Source organism: Salvelinus namaycush, chromosome 35 (assembly GCF_016432855.1).
Source record: "Salvelinus namaycush isolate Seneca chromosome 35, SaNama_1.0, whole genome shotgun sequence".
In the NCBI taxonomy this organism is placed as follows: domain Eukaryota; kingdom Metazoa; phylum Chordata; class Actinopteri; order Salmoniformes; family Salmonidae; genus Salvelinus; species Salvelinus namaycush.
Genome location: NC_052341.1, coordinates 17,986,348 through 17,999,271, shown reverse-complemented (window position 1 = coordinate 17,999,271; position 12,924 = coordinate 17,986,348). Strand labels below are relative to the sequence as shown.

Below are 12,924 nucleotides of genomic sequence, written 5' to 3'. Positions count from 1 at the left end.
TCATACCCAAGAAGACTCAAGTCAGTAATCGTTGCCAGGGTCTGAGTAAAGGGTCTGAATACTTATGTAAATGTGATTTTTAAGTTTTCTTTGTTTTAAATACATTTGCAAAAATGTCTAAACCTGTTTTTGCTTTGTCATTTTGGGTTATTGTGTGTAGATTGATGAGAGAGAAAAAAACGGAATAAATCTATTTTAGAATAAGGCTGTAACGTAACAGTGTGGAAAAAGTCAAACGGTCTGAATGCTTTCCGAATGCACTGTATGCCAATTAGGAATGAGGGGGATGATCAGGTAACCATGATGGAATGTGGCCAGGTTGGGAATTTAGCCATGACACCGGGGTGAAAACCCCTAATCTTACGAGTGCCATGGGATTTTGAATGACCACAGTCAGGACAGCCGTTTTAATGTCCCATCTGAAAGTCAGCACCCCACGCTAGGCAATGTCCGCAAATGTAGTTATGGTTTGAAATGATTGTTTTAATCATATTATATCTGTTTGGGCTTCAATTTATTATGTTTATTATGTTCCGGCTGCACGACCATCCGCTCAAGAAAAAATGGTCTCCGGCTTAATCCAGGTGACGCTCCCTGACCCAGAGGGTTAACAATACCCTGGCCTCTAATACCCAGAGGGTTAACAATACCCTGGCCTCTAATACCCAGAGGGTTAACAATACCCTGGCCTCTAATACCCAGAGGGTTAACAATACCCTGGCCTCTAATACCCAGAGGGTTAACAATACCCTGGCCTCTAATTCCCAGAGGGTTAACAATACCCTGGCCTCTAATACCCAGAGGGTTAACAATACCCTGGCCTCTAATACCCAGAGGGTTAACAATACCCTGGCCTCCAATTCCCAGAGGGTTAACAATACCCTGGCCTCTAATACCCAGAGGGTTAACAATACCCTGGCCTCTAATACCCAGAGGGTTAACAATACCCTGGCCTCTAATACCCAGAGGGTTAACAATACCCTGGCCTCTAATACCCAGAGGGTTAACAATACCCTGGCCTCCAATTCCCAGAGGGTTAACAATACCCTGGCCTCCAATTCCTAGAGGGTTAACAATACCCTGGCCTCCAATTCCCAGAGGGTTAACAATACCCTGGCCTCCAATTCCCAGAGGGTTAACAATACCCTGGCCTCCAATTCCCAGAGGGTTAACAATACCCTGGCCTCCAATTCCCAGAGGGTTAACAATACCCTGGCCTCCAATTCCCAGAGGGTTAACAATACCCTGGCCTCCAATTCCCAGAGGGTTAACAATACCCTGGCCTCCAATTCCCAGAGGGTTAACAATACCCTGGCCTCCAATTCCCAGAGGGTTAACAATACCCTGGCCTCCAATTCCCAGAGGGTTAACAATACCCTGGCCTCCAATTCCCAGAGGGTTAACAATACCCTGGCCTCCAATTCCCAGAGGGTTAACAATACCCTGGCCTCCAATTCCCAGAGGGTTAACAATACCCTGGCCTCCAATTCCCAGAGGGTTAACAATACCCTGGCCTCCAATTCCCAGAGGGTTAACAATACCCTGGCCTCCAATTCCCAGAGGGTTAACAATACCCTGGCCTCCAATTCCCAGAGGGTTAACAGTACCCTGGCCTCTAATACCCAGAGGGTTAACAGTACCCTGGCCTCCAATTCCCAGAGGGTTAACAGTACCCTGGCCTCCAATTCCCAGAGGGTTAACAGTACCCTGGCCTCCAATTCCCAGAGGGTTAACAGTACCCTGGCCTCCAATTCCCAGAGGGTTAACAGTACCCTGGCCTCCAATTCCCAGAGGGTTAACAGTACCCTGGCCTCCAATTCCCAGAGGGTTAACAGTACCCTGGCCTCCAATTCCCAGAGGGTTAACAGTACCCTGGCCTCCAATTCCCAGAGGGTTAACAGTACCCTGGCCTCCAATTCCCAGAGGGTTAACAGTACCCTGGCCTCCAATTCCCAGAGGGTTAACAGTACCCTGGCCTCCAATTCCCAGAGGGTTAACAGTACCCTGGCCTCCAATTCCCAGAGGGTTAACAGTACCCTGGCCTCCAATTCCCAGAGGGTTAACAGTACCCTGGTCCTCTAATACCCAGAGGGTTAACAATACCCTGGCCTTCAATACCCAGAGGGTTAACAATACCCTAGGGGAATACAGCACACACAATGTCCTGGTTAACATTGATGTGATCACACAGAGGAATGTTTATGAAGAGGTTGCCACTACCAAATAGGCTAAACTCACCAAATATGAACAACCTAACCTGGGACCCCAACAAGCTAACACTTAACCCTTCTCCCTCCTCCCTTCCTCTAGTTCTCCCCCTCCCTCTACATCCTTTCCTCTCCTTCTCCACCAGCCCACATTAATATTTAATCTGTGCCTGAATCCACGATGATCGCTGTGACTGAGTCTGAATAATTTACAGAGGTCCATCTCTAAATGTGGCGCTCCTTTCTGGACCCTTCCCTCTTAACCAGTCAGCTCAGCTCAAATCGTGCCGCCCCGCACGTGTCACAGCTGCTTAGGCCAATCGTGGTGGGGGTGGGGTCAGAGTTCTTCCTGACAGACCCAGGCAGGCGAGAGAGCAGGGAGAGAGCGCCTTTTCACTTCCGCTGTCCTATCGTCCTGCGTCTTGGCCCTGGGAGCTAGGCGGGGATGACACCCCCACGCCACTGTTAGCGGAGAGAATGCTAATGCAGCCGTTAATAGTTTGATGCACTTTGTTTTTCTCTTTCTGTGTTTGGACGAATGATGAGGGGGATGCTCCTCGCATATTTAGAGAATATTTAATCATACCTCCCTGTATGCCCTCATCGACCTCTCTATCTCTGTTACTGTCTTGTTTTACTGGTTATTTCTTTCCCAGAAAGTTCTGCTGCTGCTACTTCCCCCAGCGGATACATTGAGGTCTCAGTGAAGAGATTGGATTCTTAGTTTCTTTCTGTTTTTGACCTAGCGAAATGCCTATATTCTGTCTCTCTCTGTCTCTCTCTGTCTCTCTGTCTCTCTCTGTCTCTCTCTGTCTCTCTCTGTCTCTTTCTGTCTCTCTCTGTCTCTGTCTGTCTGTCTGTCTCTCTCTCTCTCTGTCTGTCTCTCTCTCTGTCTCTTTCTCTCTCTGTCAGTGGAGACCTGGACTCTGCAGTGGAGGGCTTGGAGGCTATCTACACACAGGGTGCTGGGCCTCAGGGTCCGGCTGCCAGCATGGCCTTTGTCTTCAGGAAGGTGTTGGAGGAGAACAATGGCGCTGCTCTGGATAAATGTAAGGAACACAGACACCTGTATAACCTCACCCGCCCCCACCTTCAGACAATGTGTCTTTAATGTCCAACACGGTCCCCGCTTTCATATAGAATTTACTGCAGTAGTTGATACTCTTGGAACAGACCATCAGCAAGCAGTGTACCAACCTGTATACCCTATAAGATCAATCTTCTCATTAACCTTGCTGAGTGAGATTTCTGTTGATTGTGATCCTGTCTCTGTGTAGTGAGTGCCATGGCAGAGAGGCTGGCAAATCACTTTTCATCGTACAGAGCTGCTTCAGACCTCTTCCTACAGCTGCTGGAGGCTAACATGGTAGAGGACGCCAAGTTCATGCTGGCCGTACGTATCCCACTCACCCAGTGACATCAGCCACTACATTCAATCAGTTTGAGTTATTTGTCTCTGTGTGTAGCTCTCATGGCTGGCTGGCTGGCTACCTGTCTGTCTGTCTGTCTGTTTCTCTGTCTCTGTGTGTGTTCATGTGTGGGCAAACATTAGGACCTGCTCTTTCCATGACATAGACTGACTAGGTGAATGCTATGATTCCTTAAGTCTGTGGGTGTTGCTCTCGTGTCTGGCTTTCTATCTATTTCTCTCTCTCTGTGTGTCTGTTCATGTGTGCGCAAACATGATTTTTGCCTGGATTTAGCAGTCCCAGACAAGTTTTTGAGCTCCTGGACAAAATGTTCATGTAGTTGCCTACTCGGGGTGGGCGGTCGTCACCGACGGGTCAGAGACTCAATCTGAGAGCTACCGATCTCGTCTTTGAGCAGTCCCAGACATCCCCATATTTTCAAACATGTTTTATTTTATCGGCACAAAATCTGCAGTGCTCTTGTAGTGTGAGATGTGCAACAACACGTTTTGAGCACGATGATCAGCAGTAGCCAATGAGAGCTGGCCAGAGAAGAAGCCAGTGAGATGTTGTTTTTCATCACCCAGAATGTGTAGACTCTTGAGCAGGAGCGATGACCACTACTAGTGTGCGTTTGTTCTTGCCAAAGTGTCAAATCGTTACAGCGCTGACATTTCACAAGCAATGTAATTCCATTTAAAATGTTGGCTATATATTTGAACTCTGTATGGAAAGCGTGAATATTTGACTGAAAACGTTTGCGGCTGATTTGAGCCAGATCTTGTTGTAGCTACGTTAAGTGTAATCACATTGTTTTCATGGGACAGCGTGGTATCGAGAACCCTCACGACCACCCCGTCTGTCCCATATGGTTTAGTGTGAGCAACACTACAGGAAAGCTGGTCCTTTAATGTAAGAGGCTCAGCCATTTTTAGCATTTTGAAAGTTGTGTAGTCTACACCCAGCTTTAATGATGTCACTTGTTAAATCCACTTCAATCAGTGTAGATGAATGGGAGGAGACGGGTTAAAGAAAGATTTTGAAACCTTGAGACAATTGAATGGGCAAGACAAAATATTTGAACAGTGCCTTTGAACAGGGTACGGTAGTAGGTGCCAGGTGCACTGGTTTGAGTGTGCCAAGAACTGCAACACTGCTGTGTTTTTCATGCTCAACAGTTTCCCGTGTGGATCAAGGATGGTCCACCACCCAAAGGATATCCAGCCAACTTGACACAACTGTGGGAAGCATTGGCATCAACATGGGCCAGCATCCCTTTGGAAAGCTTTTGACAACTGCCAAATTTAGGTTGTTCTGAATGCAAAAGGGTTGTATAATAATGTGTTAATAAGTATATTTTGATTTCCGTGCACATATCGATATATCCACAATCTGAATGAAGACAAAGGTTATTTATCATACTTTGACTTCAAATCACCCTCAGTCACATTGAAATATAGATCACCTTCGCATCACAAAGGTCGATGAGTATAATGTACTTTTAAAATATGCAAGATGGATCGGTTTGCTCAGTTATATGTAATTTAAATGTAGCTCGAGCCACAGGAACATTGAGAGGGAGAAGGATCAAAAGAGACCTTCTGGTGCCACTCTCCTCCAGATCATGTTCCCCTTGAATTCACATGTAATTATACTGCTGCTCAATGATTAACAAGATGGTTGATTCCAACGGAGACATGAAAATGAACACAGATACTACTCTAAGTTCATAAGAAATTAAAGCCAAATTAGAAGAATCTGTGTTTCGTGTAATATGCATCTACTTGAGCATATTTAGCAACTTGGCTGGTATTTCTGCAGGCCTCTTCCAGGTTTATTGTAACGGAGGAACAATTCTATTCTAGAAGAAACTGTTAGCTAAACTCTGAAAAGCTTTTAACCAGGCAGATGACAAGTGTGTTGAATGAAGTCATTAAGAAGTGAGTCGGACCAGAAGTCAGTGAGGCAGGGTCCTCCTAGACCTGCTCTGGGAGGTGGGGGGGTTGGGGGTAGAGATATTCTGACATTCCCTGCTTATCCAGAGCTTTTAAGCAGCCGTGAGGGAGTATGCTCGTCTGGGATCAGGGATACAGGGGGTTGCGTCACGGCCAGTCTGGCTTCTGGATAAAACAGGTCCTAGCGGAGAGAGCGAGCGACTGGAGAGAAGAGGAGTGTTGTTCTAATTGCCTGATTGTACTAAAGCCATTCTGCCGCTGAGTGACTCTGGCCCTCTGTTTAATACGCTGCTACACCGCGCTGCGGTTAAAAGCCTCTGAGGCCGTCGCTTTTAATTCCACCCAAGAAAAGAAACACGGCGTTCACGAATGGCTTGTAATGTGACCTCATTGCCACTGAACCCAGAGAAGACTCAGAGCACGGCAGGGTTTAATGCGGCACTCACACTTTTCATAGTCTTTACTTCTTACCATTTTTTTTAAGGTTACATCTTTAGCCCAAAGCAAATCCCTCTTAATTGTTTTATATAAACAAGTATTTCTAAATCGTAGCCCTGAATTTAAAATGGCTGCTTTGTGATAAAGAGCCTGTTTACATACATTCTTTCGTAGGTTTGAACCTTGGTTGGTTTCACTCATTCTTTCCTCGTTATGAGAGCTACTTCCCCTACCTCACTTCCTGCCTCTGGTAATTGGCTAATGACAGAAAGTAAAGGTGGTGAAGTAAATTACCCCCTAGAATGCTACAGCGTAGGACAGATTCCAATCAGCCCCTTTATGTTGCTAAGTGTAGATAATTATACTTTAAAGTGAACAGGCACTGTACATTTTTAAATTTGATAAAGAAATAAGTAGTTATCTGGCTGACACCCTGTTGGCGGTGTAATGAACCTAGAACTGCAGAGCGCTGTCTGGAGTGCAGGGCATATAATAAAAGGCCTAAAGCAATTCAAAAACACTTAAGACACAAAATACGCACGGCACAGCAAATAGAACCCTGTTCACAAGCAGAGATGCACTCCTACAGTACATGTACCCTTTTTACAAGTCCCTGAATTGCTGTGTGTGGTTGCACATTTGCATGTCCGCATTTGTTTCTGCACAGTCATTAGCTAGGTTTCTATCCAATTGGCGAATATTCTTAAATCCTGCATTTTCCAACATGAGATATTATCCATCAAATTTGCTTGTTGTTGAGGAAAGGCTGTGTGACAACATAGTGCACTTAAAAATAACTTTTGCGGTTAAATTTACCCCACCAAAAAAGCTAGTTACATGCGTTTCCATCGCATTTTCAACTCTACTGATGGTTTTGTCACAAATGTTGCGTTATAGCGAATGTGCCCACTGGTCTTGGCACTTGTGCTCTATCCAACATATTGCAGACAGTATGGGTAGGCTCCCTACATGATGAGAATATGGATGAGCAAGCATCGATCATCATGTCACCAGAATAAGACCCTGGATATTTATTGGAAAGGAGCATCAAGCTCATCACCGTACACTTTCACCACCCTGTGAAGTTCATCATAACTTGTTATATGTAGCCTAATAAACTGCATGCTTTCCCAAGTAGTGGGAGGACTATACGCAATATCACATGACCTGAAGTTTACTTCAATATGATGGCTATTATATCCACCACCATTTCTCGCATAATTAATTTTACAGACACAAAAAGATCCCACCTCTAGCGTATTCGGATTTCTTGACCTATGGAAAGTTTACCGACAAATTATAATTTTCCATCACTCCTGTTGTAAAAAATAAAATTATTCAACATGTACTTTACTCGCATAAAAAGGTTGGATGGAAACCTGGTTAGTCATGACTCTGATCTCTCCTGTCCCTCTTCTCTTTCTTTAGCGCTGTAATGCTGTGGCTGAACAGAAGGAGATTCTGGTCTCTTACATGTCCAGGCTGGCCCAGAAACCAGGCCAGGTACAACCATCTCCTTCAACCACACTATATCATATCTGAACCAAAGGCTTATTTATTATTTGCCTCATTTGAAGTGCCTGGAGAAATGCATCATCATTACATTTGACATTTGAGTCTTTTAACAAACACACTTATCCAGAGCGACTTACAGGAGCAATTAGGATTAAGTGCCTTGCTCAAGGGCACATCGACAGATTTTTCAGCTAGTCTGCTAAGGGATTCTAACCAGCGACCTTTCGGTTACTGGCCCAACGTTCTTATTCGCAGGTTACCTGCATCCCTATAGTATTATCATTTAAGGGGTGTTATGACTTGATGGCATTTATCTAACTCTGTCTATCTGTTATAGGTGGGCAAGATCAAGACCCTGATGACTCTCATCCCTGACTTCACAGAGAAGGAGACGTTGTATCCCTACCTGATGAAGTGCTATGGTAAAACGTTGTGTAAAGCCACGCTCAGAATAGAGTAGAGATCATCAACTAGATTCAGACGAGGGACTTTTTTTTTCTTTTCTTGAATGAATGGTCAGGGGGCTGGAACATAATTACAAATAGCTTGTAGAGTGCAAATTTAACGCAAGAAGCCCAAACAGATAATAATTGACTTGAACATAATCATTTCAAACCTTGCTTTTGTTTGTATACGATCACATATATCTCTCTATTATGCATGGGAATACTTTGGAATAGATTTCCAAATTTTGTTTTTTTTATGTCCCCCCCAAAAATAAAATACTGGTGACCCCCTGGACTAGAGCATTTTACATAATGCACTCATATTTAGAAAATACTCTATATAAATGATCCAACTTACGTATTTTACTGTAATTTTGCTTACTGTATTTTGTACTATACAGTCAAATCACACAATTTAGTGACGTTGGGTAGAGTACGCCACACATTGTATGAAGAGGTCAGGACAATGAGCTTCGGTATATCAGTTAGGTGCTCGGCTCCCTGGCCTGTCTAGGCTATAGTGAGGCAACTTAAGCAGGGTGCGTCATTCGGCTTGCTGGCCTGTAGCTAAGTCGTCATTAGCTAGCAAATGAAATATGCATCAGGCGAGAGGGAGCAGACGGCGTCTGCTGGAACCTGAGAGGTGTTTTTGGAGAACAGGAACACATGTTCACTAATGACTGGTTCTGCTTCAGCTAAACGTGACTTTCTGAAGTACTTCAGGCCTGCTGTTCTGCCTGCCTTACAGGGAACCTGACTATTTCATTAACATTGTTCTCCTGGTGGTCAAGAAGAGGTCAGAGGTAACAGTGGTAATATTAACATTGTTCTCCTGGTGGTCAAAAAGAGGTCAGAGGTAACAGTGGTAATATTAACATTGTTCTCCTGGTGGTCAAAAAGAGGTCAGAGGTAGCAGTGGTAATATTAACATTGTTCTCCTGGTGGTCAAAAAGAGGTCAGAGGTAACAGTGGTAATATTAACACTGTTCTCCTGGTGGTCAAAAAGAGGTCAGAGGTAACAGTGGTAATATTAACATTGTTCTCCTGGTGGTCAAGAAGAGGTCAGAGGTAACAGTGGTAATATTAACACTGTTCTCCTGGTGGTCAAAAAGAGGTCAGAGGTAACAGTGGTAATATTAACACTGTTCTCCTGGTGGTCAAAAAGAGGTCAGAGGTAACAGTGGTAATATTAACACTGTTTTCATGTATTATTGTATGTATTATTTCCAACACTTTTTGACCTCATGCATCAACTTTGTCTCACTCTTGCAAATGCATCCACACACAAACCCAGGTGTGGACAACGACCTGGTGTCGGCTAAAGCCCTGTACCAGCAGATGCAGACGGAGGGAGTGGAGGCTGATGAGCTGTGTCTGAAGAGACTTGCCGTGCTGTACAGGAACGCAGGAGAAACCGTCCCCTTTACTGAGCCACCTGTGAGCGCGCACACACACACACACACTTTGCTCTGCTTGCCACCTCAATGGTATAGCAGTGTGTCTGTCATGAGTGTTAGACTAGAAATATAATTTGGTTGTTAGAAAGAAGATCCAAACCTGACCAATGTCACCAGACTGTCCTAGTCATGAGGGCTTGTATTGTCTACTGGGCTACAGAGCAACAAATCACACTCTTACAGATAATCTAACAAAAACACACACACATGCAGTGTACCGGGCCCCACACACCCCAGCCCTAACTGGGGTTGGCATCTTTTCCACTGGTGACCTAATGTCAGCCTTTTTTCAGCCTGTGTGTTGATGGGAGCTCTGGGTGTAATCAGAGCCAACAGTCTGCCTGCTCTGAGAGCCTCCATTCAGAAGGCCTCTGCTCCATGCTCTACATGTTTCTCCTTTTATCTGGGTTTTTGTGGCTTGCATTGGATTATGCCTGCAGTCATAACCTACACATTACTATGTATTACAGTGATATCTGTTTTGATTGCAGTGGTCTTGTTTGTTTTTTAGGTGCAAGTCTATAGGTTTGTTTGGCACAGAATTCTGTCAGTGAGTTGTGTACTATGAGGTTGTAATGAGCTGGTAAGAGAGGTAGGGATTTACAGCACTTGAATCATCGGACAATATAGTACATTAACACAACACCGGCAAATTGGCAATAAGCCAAAGTAGTCACACTGCACTCTAGGAGTTCTCACTAACTAGGTCAACCACTTGAGTTGTTTACATTGCCCTGCAATCACACGCACACACCTGCAGAGCAAGCTCTGTCGAGGCCGTGCCCCCCCACCCCCCCCCACCCACCCACAGAGATGCAGAGAGAACTCGCATAACAGGCTCACTGCATTATTCAATACCTGTCGGAAAGGTACAGCCACGTTCCAAAACTGCCACAGTAGAGTAGAGATGGGGGGGAATGTCAAACATAACCCCCCCCCTTTTTTTTTTTTTGAGAACAGTCTTCAGAGCTCTCAAATCACCTTTAAAGTTTCAACAAACCAATCTCAGGTAGTGCCCCCCTTCTCTACACCCTCTTCCACCTTTCTGTTTTCAGACTGCTGTTCTAGCTGGAGTACAAAGCAGTCTCCTGAGAGAGTAGATAAGGAGAGATTTGAAGCGCGGCCCGCGTCAGGCCCCTCCCGCCAACACGGCTATTTATCGACTTTAATTACACGGTTAATAGGGGAATATACAATGTTACAGCAACGTTAATCTCCTGAAAGCACTCACCTTCTCAAAAAAGCCCCACTTTTTTCAGCCTGAAAGCAGGGCTTAATTAGGCAGACTAGTGGGAGGGGAGGAAAAGTGTAAATCCCTTATTTGTGTATTAATCAGGATTTGGAGATGAAACAAGAGCCCGTGATTGGATGGAAAAGTCTATTAGTTAGACCCAGGGGTGCGGTGGACTTGTTGAAAGGGGAGTGAGCCCTGGCTACGATTGCGATATATACACACACACACACACACACACACACACACAAACAAATACACCAACACAGTCCACACCCACACTGTTAATTTGTAGATTGTACCCGTTTTGGTTGTTTACTGTCATACTGACTTTATCTGTTACTATGAACTGCATCTGCTAAATTACCATATACAGTTGGAGTCGGAAGTTTACACACTTAGGTTGGAGTCATTGAAACTCGTTTTTCAATCACACAAATTTCTTGTTAACAAACTATAGTTTGGCAAGTCGGTTAGGACATCTACTTTGTGCAAGACACAAGTCATTTTTACAACAATTATTTACAGACAGATTATTTCACTTATAATTCACTGTATCACAATTCCAGTAGGTCAGAAGTTTACATACACTAAGTTGACTATGCCTTTAAACAGCTTGGAAAATTCCAGAAAATGTCATGGCTTTAGAAGCTTCTGATAGGCTAATTGAAATCATTTGAGACAATTGGAGGTGTACCTGTGGATGTATTTAAAGGTCTACCTTCAAACTCAGTGCCTCTTTGCTTGACATCATGGGAACATCAAAAGAAATCAGCCAAGACCTCAGATTTTTTTTTTTTAGACCTCCACAAGTCTGGTTCATCCTTGGGAGCAATTTCCAAATGCCTGAAGGTACCACGTTCATCTGTACAAACAATAGTACGCAAGTATAAACACCATGGGACCACGCAGCCGTCCTACCGCTCAGGAAGGAGACGACCTTCTGTCTCCTAGAGGTGAACGTACTTTGGTGCGAAAAGTGTAAATCAATCCCAGAACAAAAGCAAAGGACCTTGTGAAGATGCTGGAGGAAACGGGTACAAAAGTATCTATATCCACAGTAAAGCAAGTCCTATATCGACATAACCTGAAAGGCCGCTCAGCAAGGAAGTGGCCACAGCTCCAAAACCGCTATAAAAAAGCCAGACTACGGTTTGCAACTGCACATGGGGACAAAGATCGTACTTTTTGGAGAAATGTCATCTGGTCTGATGAAACAAAAATAGAACTGTTTGGCCATAATGACCATCGTTATGTTTGAAGGAAAAGGGGGGAGGCTTGCATGCTGAAGAACACCATCCCAACCGTGAAGCACGGGGGTGGCAGCATCATGTTGTTGGGGTGCTTTGCTGCACTTCACAAGATAGATGGCATCATGAGGGCGGAAAATTATGTGGATATATTGACATCAGTCAGGAAGTTAAAGCTTGGTCGCAAATGGGTCTTCCAAATGGACAATGACCCCAAGCATACTTCCAAAGTTGTGGCAAAATGGCTTAAGGACAACAAAGTCAAGGTATTAGAGTGGCCATCACAAAGCCCTGACCTCAATCCCATAGAAAATTTGTGGGCAGAACTGAAAAAGCGTGTGCGAGCAAGGAGGCCTACAAACCTGACTCAGTTACACCAGCTCTGTCAGGAGGAATGGGCCAAAATTCACCCAACTTATTGTGGGAAGCTTGTGGAAGGCTACCTGAAACGTTTGACCCAAGTTAAACAATTTAAAGGCAATGCTACCAAATACTAATTGAGTGTATGTAAACTTCTGACCCACTGGGAATGTGATGAAAGAAATAAAAGCTGAAATAAAATCACTCTACTATTATTCTGACATTTCACATTCTTAAAATAAAGTGGTGATCCTAACTGACCTAAGACAGGGAATTTTTACTAGGATTAAATGTCAGGAATTGTGATAAACTGAGTTGAAATGTATTTGGTTTAGGTGTATGTAAACTTCTGACTTCAACTGCAACTATCGGGTGACCTTTCTTCTTTGACCCCCTCTTTCCAGGAGACATTTAAGTTTTATGCAGAAAAGCTGAAGGAGAAATCCAAGGGATCGCAGCCAAGCACCACAGTGGAGGAATAAAACTGTCACTACTCTTCTTCATTCTGTCCTTTTTGTTTTGTTGTTTTTTTTATAAGCTGTGAAAACAGATCTTGTGGAAGTATTACTGGATGTTAAACTCTGTCCTCCATGTTGATTTATGATGATTAAAATTGATGTACAGAAGTATTTATGCAATAAATGTTAGGAACTAGA

At 44.1% G+C, this 12,924-nt stretch overlaps 1 protein-coding gene across 1 annotated transcript in view; it reads left to right on the top strand.

Moving 5' to 3' along the window:
- The window catches only part of lrpprc (leucine-rich pentatricopeptide repeat containing), a 71,293-nt gene extending 58,369 nt beyond the window's left edge, over positions 1–12,924 (top strand). Inside the window, exons 33-38 of the mRNA XM_038974799.1 lie at positions 3,120–3,256; positions 3,485–3,600; positions 7,438–7,512; positions 7,862–7,946; positions 9,265–9,407; positions 12,673–12,924. Of these exons, the coding sequence (XP_038830727.1) occupies positions 3,120–3,256; positions 3,485–3,600; positions 7,438–7,512; positions 7,862–7,946; positions 9,265–9,407; positions 12,673–12,750 (634 nt within the window). The 3' untranslated portion in view covers positions 12,751–12,924. The remainder of the gene's footprint in view (positions 1–3,119; positions 3,257–3,484; positions 3,601–7,437; positions 7,513–7,861; positions 7,947–9,264; positions 9,408–12,672) is intronic.